Raw genomic sequence first — 15340 nt, 5'->3', positions numbered from 1 at the left:
TCTCTAGAAGCTAGATCTACTATCTCTTCGTTGTTCACCATTTTATTCTAAGTTGAAGGCTGACCCAACAATAATCCACTCGCTCCTTTCTCTCTTTTCAACTGCCTCAGGTGTTTGTCTAACTATGGGTCGTATGGCACCAAGTCCTTTAAAGAGGATCGAGTCATACACCGCTGAACTTAACCTGTTGCATGCACACAGATGAGAAGAGCATAAAAAAAGAAAATGAAATAAAGTAATTCCTGAATTAGCACTGAAAACTAATTGAAACACTATTAATCACCAATCCCCGGCAACGGCGCCAAAATTTGACGAACGCAAAAATGGCGTATAAACTTAGGCTCACTAGTCAAAGATAATATAGTATCAAATCATCTCCGCATGGATTGGTTTCAATAATGTTCTATTAATTCTTCAGCTTAACATTATCCAGGATAATCAACCTTTTGATTTATGTTATTATTGACTACAAATAAACTAAGATTATCAGCTATAAGAAACTGGTGATACCCGAATGATTAGTAATAACAAAGGAATATCAATGAGAGAGGCAAGGGTGATGACAAGATATGTGATCAACTAGCCCCTCTGTGTAACTCTATGCTAAATTCAATCTTAGCTTCTATTGATTCTTTCGACTTCAACAGATGATAAGGCTACTTCAGGTATTTCAATTCTTCTTCCGAATAAATTTCTTTCGTTAACCCAATAACATGCCTAATGAATGTATGCACAAAAATAGTGAATGAATGATCTTCCGGAGAACACCTCTCAGTTATTCTTCTGAACTGGGTAAATTGATACCTGCTTAAGCTCTTTCGATTACCTAGAAGAGGCATAAAATCAACCCAATTAAGATGGTACAAAGCAAATAGCAGCAAACTTCTCTTTCGATTAAAGTAAAACTACAATAAACCTTGAAATTCAATTAATAACTCATTCAGTAAGGTTGAGCAATTAACATAGAGTAAAACCCAAAATAATAATCAATTCATAACATCCATCAACAACCCTGAGGAGAATTACTGCATAACAAAGAAAGTATTCAAAACAAGAGTATTAGAAGAACAAGAAGACATTACAATTCCCAAATCCAACCAAACTTTCGGATTGAGTGAATGGGATCAAGTATCTCGCTTCCCCGTTGATTCCATGCTTCTTCTCCCTCCAAAGTTCTCCTAAAATCCAAGATACCCTCTTTTTAGACGAGTTGGGCTTCATATAGGTCAAGGAAAGTCTCCCCGAAATTATAATTTTAGCCCTAGGAAATATTCTCTTAGAAGTACGTGCGCGGCCGCGCATCTGGGCCGGTGACCACGCATCTGGCCATGCATATTGGACAATTTCTACTTGACTTGTGCGACCCAGTGCGTGGCCGCGCACCTGGGAAATTTTTTGCTCTTTTTTCGTTCTTCTTTTTAAGTGCGCGAACCTCCTTTGATCTTCGAACAAACTCCCAATTTACTCCATAAGCTTTTACTTAGCCTTCAACGCTCCATATTAGCTCAAAATGCTCCCTAACCTCATTGTAGCCCGGAATTGCTCCTGCAAAGCATAAAGCACTCGGTCAAATCAATTTCTTACCATTTAACTCTCAAACATCAGTAAAGTGCAGTGAATTAGAGTGCAAATAGTATCCAAAATACATAGTTATAGCCTACCATCAGCCAGTTCCGAAGTAAGATGGGAACGTTAAAGTATGTGTTGATTATCGAGACCTGAACAAAGCAAGTCCCAAAGATGATTTTCCGTTGCCCAACATACACATATTGATTAACAAATGTGCCAAGCATGAGCTCCAATCCTTCGTGGATTGCTTCGCAGGATACCATCAGATCTGGATGGATGAAGAGGATGCCGAAAAGATAGCCTTCATCATACCATGGGGAATATACTGTTACAAAATGATGCCATTTGGTTTTCATCATACCATGGGGAATATACTGTTACAAAATGATGCCATTTGGTTTGAAGAACGCTGGAGCCACCTACATGAGAGCCATGACAACCATCTTCCACGACATGATACATAAGGAAATAGAGGTGTACGTGGATGACTTTATAATCAAATCTAAAAGGAGTTCAGATCACATAGCAAACTTGAAGAAATTTTTCGACCGGCTTCGAAAATACAATTTGAAGTTGAATCCTGCAAAATGTGCCTTCGAAGTCCCTGCTGGAAAGTTTTTAGGATTCATCGTCAGTCGCCAAGGGATTGAGTTAGACCCATCAAAAGTCAAAGCTATCCAGGGCTTGCCACTTCCAAAGAATAAGAAAGAGGTGATGAGATTTTTAGGGCACCTCAATTACATCAGCCGCTTCATAGCACAATCAACCGTGATATGTGAGCCAATCTTCAGAATGCTAAGGAAAGATGCTTCAACAAGTTGGATTGAAGAATGCCAGAAGGCTTTCGACAAAATCAAGGAGTATTTATCTAAATTGCTCGTTCTGGTTGTAACGATCCGGGTTGTCATTTTGAACATTTATGCTCCTTTTAATTATTCAAGTCTTGAGTAGCTTCATATGATGTATTATGACCAAGTTTGAGTTTGTTTTTGTATTTGACCTCGGAATGGATTTTTGATGATTCTGTTAGGTCATGATGGTGATTTTGGACTCTGGCGTATGTGCAAAATTTAATTTGGATATTTCTAGGATGTTTCGACGTCGTTTCTGCGAGTATAAGTGGTATAACATTAAGCAAATGAGCTCCAAATTCAGTTTTGATTAAAGCATTAGATCCTTATGGAAATTACAAAGCCATAGCAAAACGAATCGTGAAATTCGGACATCGTATGAGCGAGTTATGCCCATTTTCGGGAAAAATAGAAATGATTTCCCATCGCCAGTGCCCAGGGTAGCATGGGGCACTATCCCTGGCACCGAGAATCTTGATGTTATGGAACCAGCACCACAGGCAACACCCCACGCCACCTGTGGTGCCCGAAATATTATATACTCATTTTGGGGTTCATTTTTTTCCATTTCTCTTGGCCGAACTTTGGGGTTTTCCTCCACTATCTCAAGACTTCCAACTCCCCCCATCTTCAAGGTGAGTAATCCCTACTAATTTGGCATATCATTCCATCAATTCCACCCCAAAACTAACTCAATCCTCCAAAAAATACATAGATTTGCAAGAAATTTCTTCAAGAACTCAAAGGAGGGTTTTGCAAGATTTCTTCCAAAAGGTAATCCTGCACCCTTAGACTTATATGCATGGATATATTATGGGAATATGAGTATGAATTAAGTATTGGAACTTATAGTATGGTGATTGAAATCCATAAGTTTCCAATTTAAATGCATAACCATTATAGAGATTGAAAGGTGATTATTTGATGAAATTTTGTTGGTTGGGTATGGATGGATGGTCATGTATGTGATGTTGGAAGTTATAAATTGTTTAAGAATGATTGTGGGATAAATTATTGATAAATGATAGTAGTTGGATGAACTAATTCTATGGTTAAGAGGTGTAGAGATTCATGCCTACTAGGTGTTTGATAAAATGCATAAATGGCCTAAATTATGAAATTTGTTACTAATATTGGTCCTTGGATGTTGTTTTTGTATATTGAAGTTGCTTAGTATAGTCGATCGTTGTAGTATCGTTAAAGGACAAATTTGAGGTATGTTGGCTAAATTCTTCCTTTAAAAATTGAACCCCACACTATTCTTGTAAGTTTCAAGTTTTTCACCATGATTCGATTATTCCGAATAAGCTTTGTGACAAGAGATATATGTTCCGTACGTGTTCCAAATGTTATTGTTGTGTTGTGTTACTATTGTGAGAACGTGTTCAAAGCATGGATTGCATATCTAAATATTATAACTTCAAGTCATATTTCAAATGAAAATTATGATGTTACATTGTGTAGAGATTGGGGTTGGGATTACACCTCCACCCGCATATACTGGGGTGAGGCGGCAAGGCCGCTTTGTTTAGAGTTTTAGTATTATGGAATACACCTCCACCCAAATATATTGGGGTGAGGCGGCAAGGCCGCTTTGTGTAGAGTCTTGGTATTGTGGAATACACCTTCACCTGCGTACATTGGGGTGAGGCGGCGGGACCGCTTTGTATAAAGTTCTAGTATTGTGATTTCACCTCCAGCCGCATGTATTGGGATAAGGCAGCAAAGCCGCTCTGTGTAAAGGTAGTTGTAGAGAATCCCCGACTGGAAATTTGTAAATGTTATTGGAAGTTCTTAACAAATCTGTTTAACTTTTATGGCTATCTAAGCCCTATGATTGTTACCATAATTCATCATATTCATGTTGTATTTTGAAGTTCTTGAATAGATGTTTTGGTTTTCATAATAGTAATATTCGACATGCACTAACATCCTTTTTTGTCGGGGGCGCTGCATCTTTAATGGATGCAGGTGGTTCCATAGTAGGAGACATTGATCAGTGATAGCAGCACATCCTCTTCCCAGCTGACTTGGTGAGCCCCACTCATTTCGGGGTCATGTATCTTTTGTTCTTTGGGTATTGCGTTTGAGGTATAGCCGGGGACTTATTGCCGACATTATCATAGTACTCTTCTGTATCTATTAGAGGCTCCGTAGATATAGTGTGGGTTGTATATTGGTGTTGGGAAAGTCAAATAATGTTATGTTGTGTTTGAATTACCTGTTCTACTTCAGACCATGAAACACATGTGTGTAATTTGAGACCTTAAAATGAAGTAACTAATGGTAATGAATGTGTATTGTATACATGGTCTAATTATCATATAATTAACGAAAATATGTATTCTCTGTATTCATAAGTGAGTTTGGGTAGAAAGTATCTAACAGTCTTGCTTGACGGGGTTCACTCGGTTGAGTGTCGGTCGCGTTCCCCGAGTTCGAGTGACACTGGTCCCACTAGAACCGGGGAGGCCTCTGCTGATATATTTGTCCGTGTTAGATGGGGCTTTCGGTTGCATTTTGGGACAACATGATGAAACTGGAAGAAAGGAACAAGTGATATATTATCTAAGCAAGAAGTTCACGCCTTTTGAGGCCCGGTACTCTTTATTGGAACGCACCTGCTGTGCTTTGACATGGGTAGCTCAAAAGTTGAGATATTATTTCTGTGCATGCATACACTACATATCTCATATCAAAGATGGATCCACTAAAATACATCTTTCAGAAACCCATGCCTACGGGTAAGTTAGCAAACTGGAAAATATTGTTGAGTGAGTTTGACATCGTCTACGTAACTCAAAAGGCCGTCAAAGGGAAAGCATTGGCAAAAAATCCCGTAGATAGAGAATACGAACCATTGAAAATGTATTTTCTCGACGAGGAGGTGTCATTCGTAGGAGAAGATATCACTGAGGCATATGATGGTTGGAGGATGTTCTTCGACGGAGCAGCAAACTTCAAAGGAGTAGGCATCAGAGCTGTCTTAGTATCAGAAACCGGTCAACACTATCCGGTATCCACAAAACTCAGGTTTTCATGCACCAACAACATGATGAAATATGAGGCCTGCATCCTGGCACTCAGATTGGCCATTAACATAAACGTCTAGGAACTACTGGTAATCAAAGATACAGATCTTTTGGTGCACCAGGTTCTAGGGGAATGGGCTACGGAGAACACCAAAATATTGCCATATTTGTACTGTGTACAAGAGCTGATCAAGAAGTTCACAAAGATAGAATTCAAACATGTTCCAAGGATTCAGAATGAGTTTGCAGATGCATTAGCCACTTTGTCTTCCATGATACAACACCCAGAAATTTCATCGATCCTATCCCAATAGGAATTCATAAACAACCAGCTTATTGTGCTCATGTTGAAGATGAGATTGACGGAAACTCGTGGTTCCATGACATCAAGAAGTACTTGGAAAAAGGAGAATACCCAAAGAGTTCTACCCACACTCAGAAGCGCACGCTTAGCAGATTAGCTAACCATTTCTTTCAAAGTGGAGGAATTTTGTATAGAAGGACTCCTGACCTGGGATTACTGCGGTGTGTCGATGCTAAGGAAGCATCCAGATTGCTCGAAGAAATACATGCTGGAACCTGCGAACCCCACATGAATGATTTTGTTTTGGCCAAGAAGATACTAAGAGCAGGATATTTCTGGATGACTATGGAAACAGACTGTATCAAGTACGTTCAAAAGTGTCACCAATGCCAGATACATGCTGACATGATACGAGTACCACCCAATGAGCTTAATGCAACAAGTTCACCCTGGCCTTTCTCTGCTTGGGGTATAGATGTCATCGGACCAGTCGAACCCGCTGCTTCAAATGGACATAGGTTCATTCTGGTGGCCATAGACTACTTCACAAAATGGGTTGAAGCCGCATCTTATAAAGCGGTAACTAAGAAGGTTGTAACAGACTTTTTTTGGGACCGCATCGTTTGTCGATTTGGGGTACCGGAGTGAATTATTACTTACAATGCCGACAATCTCAACAGTGATTTGATGAAAGCCATGTGTGAGACATTCAAGATCAAACACCGGAACTCTACAACATACAGACCGCAAATGAACAGAGCCATAGAAGCCGCCAACAAGAACATCAAGAAGATATTGAGGAAAATGGTAGACAATTACAAACAATGGCACGAGAAGCTACCATTTGTTTTACTTAGGTATCGTACCACAGTTCGTACATCAACTGGGGCAACTCCGTATCTACTGGTTTACGGTACTAAAGCCGTTATTCCCGCCGAAGTGGAAATTCCTTCTTTAAAAATCATACAAGAAGCTGAGCTCAGCGATGCAGAATGGGTACGAAGCTGGCATGACCAACTAGCTCTCATTGATGGGAAAAGAATGAACACAATATGTCATGGTCAACTCCACCAGAATAGAATGGCAAGAGCTTTCAATAAAAAGGTCAGGAAGAGGCAATTCACGCCAGGGCAGTTAGTGCTAAAGCGAATCTTCCCACATCAAAATGAGGCAAAAGGGAAATTCTCATCCAACTGGCAAGGCCCTTACATGGTTCACCGGGTATTGACAGGAGAAGCACTTATACTTGCAAAGATGGATGGAGAGATTTGGCCAAAACCTATCAATTCAGACGCAAATAAGAGATACTATATTTAAGATTATGTTTGCACTCTTTCCATTTGAGGTAACTGAACTACGCTTGACTTGATTCCCGTTTAAGAGAGGATACGTAGGCAACCATGTGGGTTTGGTCATAAAATCTTCATTTCCCCAATAGTTAGAAACTGGGGCAAGATCTCGAGTTTGCCCGATCTCATCACGTTTGGAACCTCCAAGGAATGTGTTGCCGGAAGTAGGCATTTAAACTAGGACAGAATTTTGAGGAGGACCCTTAAAATTCTAAAGCAAGGAGGTTACAACATCTCAAAATGTGTCACAGTCACCAGTTCATCTAAATATTTTAAACAACTACATTTTTTAAAATAATTTGTCAAATACATGCATGTTTTTCGAAAATTTGTTTCTATGGAAGCCAGATGTTACCCAAGGTAACTCAAGCAGGGCCTCAAGGCAAAAGGCAAAGCAAGGAAATCGAGAGAATGAACCAACCATTCCCCCGCAAAACTCACGATTTTTCTTTAGATGCAGTACAATGAACATAACAGGAACGCCCACAAATATATACATACAATAAGATCACTATCTTCACAAACAACAAGAATTGCCAAATGCAAACACTTCAAGCTAAGAAATGTTTTATCCTCTCACACTTAGTCATTGCTTTCTCTCGCATATGCCTAAGCGTTGCTCTCATCATTGCATAAGGTTAAGCACTTCCTTCCTTTGCATGAGATTAAACACTGTCTTCATTCCTTGTATGTAGCTAAGCATTGCCTCCATTATTGCATAAGGCTAAGCATTGCCTTTCTTTGCATGAGACTAAACATTATCTCAATTCCTTGAATGAGGCTAAGCATTGCCTCCACATTGCATAAGGCTAAGCACTGCCTTTCTTTGCATGAGACTAAACACTGTCTCCATTCCTTGCATGAGGCTAAGCATTGCCTCCACATTGCATAAGGCTAAGCACTGCCTTTCTTTGCATGAGACTAAACACTATCTCCATTCCTTGCATGAGGCTAAGCATTTCCTCCACATGGCATAAAGCTAAGCACTGTCTTTCTTTGCATGAGACTAAACACTGTCTCCATTCCTTGCATGAGATTAAGCATTGCCTCTATATTGCATAAGTCTAAGCATTGCCTTTCCTTGCCAGACTAAGCATTGTCTCTTTTCTTCGCATAAGGGTTAAACACTGCCCTCATCTCATACAAGACTAAGCCTTGTCTTGTCTCATCCTCGCATATGACTAAGCATCACCTATTTTCTATATCAAACAATTGATATCGCCACATCTTTGCATTTCATGGGCAGAAACATCGTCGCATTGTCTGAAGGCATCATAGTCCAAAGGCACCATCCTCATAGTCTAAAGACACCATTTCATGGCCTAAGGATCTCTCAAAACTGCACATCATTATTCAAAGGCGTCATAGTCCAGAGGCATCATCCTCATAGCCCAAGGACACCGTTTCATGGCCTACGAATACCTTATTATATGCTTCATGGCCTAGGACGTCATGGTCTAAGGACATCATCCTCATGGTCCGAAGACAACCCTCATGGTTCGAAGGGAATTTGAATCATGTTTAAATTTTCGCAATAACATATATATATATATATATATATATATATATATATATATATTCTCGTGCATCATGTTTTACGTTTTGTAGGTAACTGTTCTGCAAACGAGAGCAATTTTTGCTCCGGTTTCCGTTCACATCCCTGACTATCTCAAATGTAACCGATGATCAACAATTGATTACCCTTTGTTCTATAACCGTTCAAATATTTGCCAGATACATTTGTAACGTCCAATTTCGCATTCATGACCCCCACCTAAAATACCCGTTACCTACGACACTATCCTACCCAAAAGAACATTCCCGAAACATACGACCACTCTTATAACAATTTCATCGGTTTCGTTCGCCGTTGGATCCAGACCTACACACGACTTGATTTCCATAACCTCAGGGATATGTAGGCAACTCAAGAACCAGGGTTCGGCCCCCATTGTTTTCAAAATACATCATTCCTCACTCAATTCGGACAAAATTTGTCATCATTTTCTTTACGCGATATCTCTTTTCCGGGTAAAGAGGGGCAGTTGTTGATACTCAATTTTGCCCTCATAATTTTTAAATAGTATATATACTTTCAAAATATCATTTTGCATCATTATTTAGTTTACAAGATTTATACAAGTATTTTTATAATTTTTCATAACTTTTAGAGCTTTAAAATTAATTTTCTTGCATTTAAATTACTTGAATATTTATTAATTACCCCTTTAAAAAATTGTGATGATTTAATCACCCAAAGTTATTATTTGCATCAACATATATGTTTCAGAATATTTTACTTCATTTTATGTAAGTATATTTGAATTTTTAAGCTATTTACATAATTTTACAATAATAGCATATATTCATGCATAATTATATTTTTATTACATTATTTGTTAAAAATAGCATTTTTTAATATATTTTTTAATGTTAAGCTATTATTTTCAATCATTTTACTGCGTAAGTAATATTTTTATTACTTATAAATTACTTTTTATAAATTATTTTAAATAACTTTTGCATATTTAATTTATAGCCCCAACATAAGGCTAATCTCAGACCAAATCTGGCCCAAATCATTAGCCCAACACCAAGATCCCAAGCCAAAGAACCCTCTAATTTGACCCAGTCGGTACCCATTTGAACGACCCACCCCGCTCCCCTTCCTATCTTGGCCGTTGATCCCAAATGATCAATGGCCCCTAATAAACTTACCCTTTTCCACATATCCCTCCCCTCTAACTCTAATCTCATTTTCATCACCCAGCCGCCCCTGCACTCTCTCATCTCCACTCTCATGTTAAACCCTAGCCGACCATGGAGATCTCTGCTTATCCCTTCCTTATACGCGTCCATACACGTGTTTACTTACGTGTTCTTGTTACTATTACTTGTTTTATGGTAACTTTCGTTACCATTTAACTTATGGAAAGCCAGATCCGGCTTTGATTCTATGATTCTGGATGCTATTGTGGCTCTATGCACTAGAGAAAAGAAAATCTCTCTTGTATATGATATATCCCTGTTGATTCCGCCATTATTGGGCTTGTGAATGATTTGCCTTAAGTTCGAATCAAACTAGGGTTTGGATTCCGATTTTTCTTTTACTAGTCCTATTACAGATTGCATGCAATATTTTCTTTCCTGATTTATGTTTAATTGATTATTTTTCTTGTTTGTTCATCCTAATTTATCACTATATAAATCCCTTCCCTAATCCCTTTTAACGGACCTCATTACTGCTATTACTCTCATTATTCTCTTCTTTCACTCGTTCCTTACTTTGTGCGAACCCGCAGAAGCGGTGCGTTGATCGCAGAAGCGGGCTGGAGCAGTGTGGGAAGAGGTCGCAAGTGCGAGGGAAGTTCCGCATCTGCGATCTGGAGGCAGCACAGAAGTAGAAGGGACCTGGCATGGGGGCTCCGCAGAAGCGACCTTCGTCTCGCAGAAGCGGATTTAGGACTGCAGAAACGGAAGTTCCACAGGTGTGGAAGAGTTGACCACATGAGCAAGCCGCAGATGCGGGTATGTTGACGCTTCTGCGACGTGCAGATGCGGCTAAGTATCCGCAAAAGCGGAAGTGCTGGGCAGAACACTTAAATACAAGGGTTCGCGATTTTGCCTCATTTTAAACATTTTGAGCTCGGGTTTTGGCGATTTTTGAGAGCAGTTTTGAGGGATTTCTTGAGGTAACTCTCTTGTACTCATTTTTGATCAATAATCTTGTTTCCCTATTAATTTTCCCACCTAGATTGTGTGTGTTTAAGGTAGAAATTGGTAGTTTGAGGCTAGAGATTTAGAGAGTTTAATTTGGGGATTTGAGTGGCGACTTGGTGTCGGATTTTGGTAGTTTTGGTATGTGTGAACTCGATATCGAATGGGTGTTCGTAATTTATGACTTTTACCCGATTCCGAGACATGGGCCCTGGTCGACTTTTTGGGGCGATTTTTTGATTCTTTGCTAAAGTCATAGATTTATGATTTAAATTAGTTTTTTGCAGTTGTATTCATGTTATGTAATTTATTTTGGCTAGATTTGCGCCATTCGGAGTCGAAAAATCGAGGAAAAGACATCCTTATCGATTGATTGAGCGAGATTTGAGGTAAGTGACTTGTCTAACCTTGTGGAGGGGAAACCCCCTTAAGATTTGGTACTGTTATAATAATTTGTTATATGTGAGCACCGTGTACGCGAGATGACGAGTGCGTACACGGGCTAATTGTGAAAATTCGGGTTTTTGATGAGTAGATTTCTTTTAAATTCCTTAACTGAGTTGCCTTAGCATGTGTAACTGTCATGTTTAGCCTAGTATCAAATGTCTACGTGTCTTAACCTTACTTGAAATTTGTGCAACATGCTTAGTTGAATTACCTATTTTCTTGATTATTGTATTCGGTCTTTAACTGTAGGATTCCTTGCCGTAAATTCGTGGTTCCATAATTTAAGAGTTGCATATTTACTTTGGGACTACGAGGCGATACCTCGGGAGATCCCCATGTCTTGCATATTTACTTTGGGACTACGAGGCGGTACCTCGGGAGATTCCCCTTCTCTTGTATATTTATTTTGGGACTACGAGGCGGTACCTCGGGAGATCCCCCTATCTTGCATATTTACTTTTGGGACTACGAGGCGGTACCTCGGGAGATCCCCCTGTTGAGCATTTATGTTTGGGTTACGAGACGATACCTCGGGAGCGCCCCTGTGTTTACCTCTATTTGTTGTGCTGTTATTTACTGAAACTTCTCGTTGTTAAAATCTCAGTCATTTCAAAATGCTGTTATTTTCTGAAACTTCTCGTTGTTAAAATCTCAGTCATTTCAAAATATTATTATATCTTCTGCCTTGCTTATCTTTTAAACCAGTAGGGCCCTGACCTGACCTCGTCACTACTCTACTGAGGTTAGGCTTGGCACTTATTGGGTACCGTTGTGGTGTACTCATACTACACTTCTGCACATCCTTTTCTGCAAATTCAGGTTCTTCCTACTAGACCAGATACTAGTGAGTTGGACCGCACGTAGAGACTTCAAGGTATATATGCCAGCGTCCGCACACCTCGGAGTCCCCCTCTATCCTTATTTTGTTATTTTCCTTATTCTCTTTAGACTTTGATTTATAGAGACACTTAGCATTTTCTCTTAGAAACTTGTGACTTATTTCTATCGGGTTTTGGGAGTTGTAATTATTAAATCGCAGCTTTTATTTATATATCATGTGTTAAGATTGAAGTTCAGTTTATTATTCAGTTATTCCGCAAATTGTTAGTCTTACCTAGTCTTAGAGACTAGGTATCTTTGCGACATCATACGAAGGAAAATTGGGGTCATGACAGTCGCCAAGGTACAAGCTGGAATATTGCAACAGGACATGCCATTCATGTGGCATGACCATTGGATTTCTCCACACACTTCCCTTCGCCAACTCATTCAAGGGCCTTTACCACACCATAAAACTTTTTCACCACTCACCCACATTATCAGAAACAATACATGGGATCGATCTTCTTTATCCTTCATCTTACCCCCACATGTAATCAACCTTATCACTAACACACCACTTCATGACTCCCCTCAAACTGTCGAGCAACCATTTTGGACTCATACTCCAACTGGATTCTTCTCAACCTCCTCTGCCTACCATCAAATCTTAAAAAAACACTTCTCCATCATTTAACCAATCCAAATATTCCTGGTTATGGAAACTGACCACCTTACCAAAAATTCAATACTTCCTATGGCTCATAGTTCATGCCAAACTACCCACACCCTCCATGCTCGCCAATAGGAATATACCTTTAGATACTACCTGTAAAATATGTCACCAACAATTTGAAGATATCCCGCATATCTTCCTCTTCTGTACAAATGCTAATGACAGCATTTAAATATACCAATCACCTCCCAAGATTTTTAACATGGTTGCACCTTCAGTGCATTTCCACTAAATTAATTCACCTCACCACTCACATCTCTCTACCCTCCTCCATACTCATACCTGTCATTCTATGGCAACTATGGCGAACACGAAATTGCAATGTCTACGACAACACTAACCTCCCAGTCCACATCTTCTCCCTCATCTCTATAGCAACCCAAATATACTACCTTAAATACATCCCCGCTATCAAAAGTGCTAAAAGTATTCAACGCATCGCTTGGGCACCCCCACCACCACAGAACTAAAAGCTCAATCTTGATGGTGCGTCCGATCCAACGACTAACACAGGCAGAGCTGGGGGGGGGGGGGGGGGGGTCTTTCGAGATCACACGATCATCTAGATCACTGGGTTTAGTAAACATCTCCACACCACTGATGTACTTCAAGCGGAGCTCCTTTCCCTCTACCATGGACTCACCATTGCACTCATTCAAAATTTACATCCCTTACTCGTCGAAACGGACTCACATGTGATAGGGACACTTCCAAACACTCACATTTACTTAATGCATGCAAGTCGATGCTACATGAGCTCCAGGTCCAACAGCTTGTCCACACGTATCAGGAGGGTAACGGCATGGCAGATGCTTTAGCAAAATACGGTAAATTCATTATTTAGGCTAATTTGTTTTTATTTGGCTAAAAATAATAAAATTTCAGCCAAGTATTTTATGAATTTTGCCCCAAAAGAAGAAGTACACTTAACAGAAATAATTATGTCACCTAAAAAATAAATACACAGTTGAAACTCTAATATTTTAGATAAAGATTTTTTTGGCTAGAATTAATGAAGCTCTAGCCATTTTTTCGTTTACACACAATGTATTCAAAGAAGAAAATAAAAAGTACACGATTGAAATTTTGGCTAAATTTTTTTATTTGGTTAAAGATATTGGAGCTCCAAATAGTTTTTTAATTATTTGGCCAACAAAAGAAGAAACAACTTGTTGGAACAAAAGATATTATATTTATAAAAATAAAATAAAAAATAATACAGTGTTAAAACTCCATTATTTGGCTACGACTTTATAATTTGGTTAAAAATATAGAGTACTAACAAATATTTTTTGCTTATTTGGCTGAAAAAGAAGAAACACAACGTTCAATCAAATAGTCATTGCATTTAGAGAGGGAAAAAAATAACATTGGAATAAAATATATAGTGTATTAAAAATAAGCAAGAAAAATACACAATTTAAATAAATATATTATTGTATAAAATTATGTGGCAATTATCGATTAGAAACTACCTACTTGAAAGTTGATTTTAATTTTTTTTTCACTCTCACACGAAAATAACTGCTATGTTAGCATCCACGAGAGGTTAAAGCTATCAAACTATTAAGTTCATAAGGTAATTAGAACGAAAACTATATAATGAATAGACGATCCCAAGTTTAGAAAAGGTCTCAACATGTATTAATATGCCTTAATTCATTTATGCGTTACTACAAAGTAAATTCAAATTCAGCTACCAGATAATTTATGCTGCCTAAATATAAACTTAATCCAAACGACCTTAAAAGAATGTTCTAAATATTGGGAAAATTGAGTCGAGTGGCGGCCAAGATTGTCGCAAGGTGGCAAATTCAGGCCTGATAAGTTTACCCATGTGAATAGCTATTGTGGCTTAAGGTGAAGGAATTCCTCTTTCGTCTCGTGTGTGGAAGGATATTTTTATTATTAGTAGCCGGCCAGATTTACCGTTTACTTTTTTTTTAGTCGGTATATATAGATTATATATTGTTATACACATATTATACATGAATTTTATATATACTAGTTTATATGTACGTGCTTTGCACGTAAATCTTCAGTCAATTATTTACATAGAGGAGCAAAAAATTAAACTTAAGGAAAATTATATACGAGAAATAAGTTTGTTTGAAGATATGATCTTTTTTTAATAAGTTTGAAGTATCTTCAGTCCATTATTTATTTTTTAAAATAAATTTTATTTTCTACTATATTTTTCAATTTTTAATCAAATTTTTTGAACCAAGGAAGCAATTTTTGAAGTTATGGTCGTAAGTCATTTAAACAATTCACCTCAATTTATACAATAAAAATTGAGTAATTACATATACGTATTATAACCTCTAGAATTGTCACGACCCCAAATTTCCTTCGTAGAAGGTCGTGATGGCACCTAATCTCTAAGATTAGGTAAGCCTATCAATGCAGAATAAAAATTTAAATCTGAATAAATAATTAAATAAACTACAATTCAAACAATTTCAACTCCCAAAATTCGGTAGAAATATGTCACAAGCTTCTAAGAATTTATTCTC

At 38.3% G+C, this 15340-nt stretch overlaps 1 protein-coding gene across 1 annotated transcript; it reads left to right on the top strand.

The window, feature by feature from the left end:
• The first annotated feature begins 6506 nt into the window (after positions 1 to 6506).
• LOC138895602 (uncharacterized) lies at positions 6507 to 7073 on the top strand. The gene has a single exon (XM_070180310.1). The coding sequence runs from the start codon at positions 6507 to 6509 to the stop codon at positions 7071 to 7073; it is 567 nt and encodes a 188-aa protein (XP_070036411.1).
• Positions 7074 to 15340: the final 8267 nt, after the last annotated feature.

Source organism: Nicotiana tomentosiformis, chromosome 7 (genome assembly GCF_000390325.3).
Source record: "Nicotiana tomentosiformis chromosome 7, ASM39032v3, whole genome shotgun sequence".
NCBI lineage: Eukaryota > Viridiplantae > Streptophyta > Magnoliopsida > Solanales > Solanaceae > Nicotiana > Nicotiana tomentosiformis.
The sequence above is the reverse complement of the archived record's forward strand: the minus strand, read 5'-3'. Positions and strand labels throughout refer to the sequence as shown.

Excerpts from the sequence above, each read along its gene's own strand:
- LOC138895602 (XM_070180310.1), top strand. The coding sequence starts at position 6,507 with ATGAACAGAGCCATAGAAGCCGCCAACAAGAACATCAAGAAGATATTG.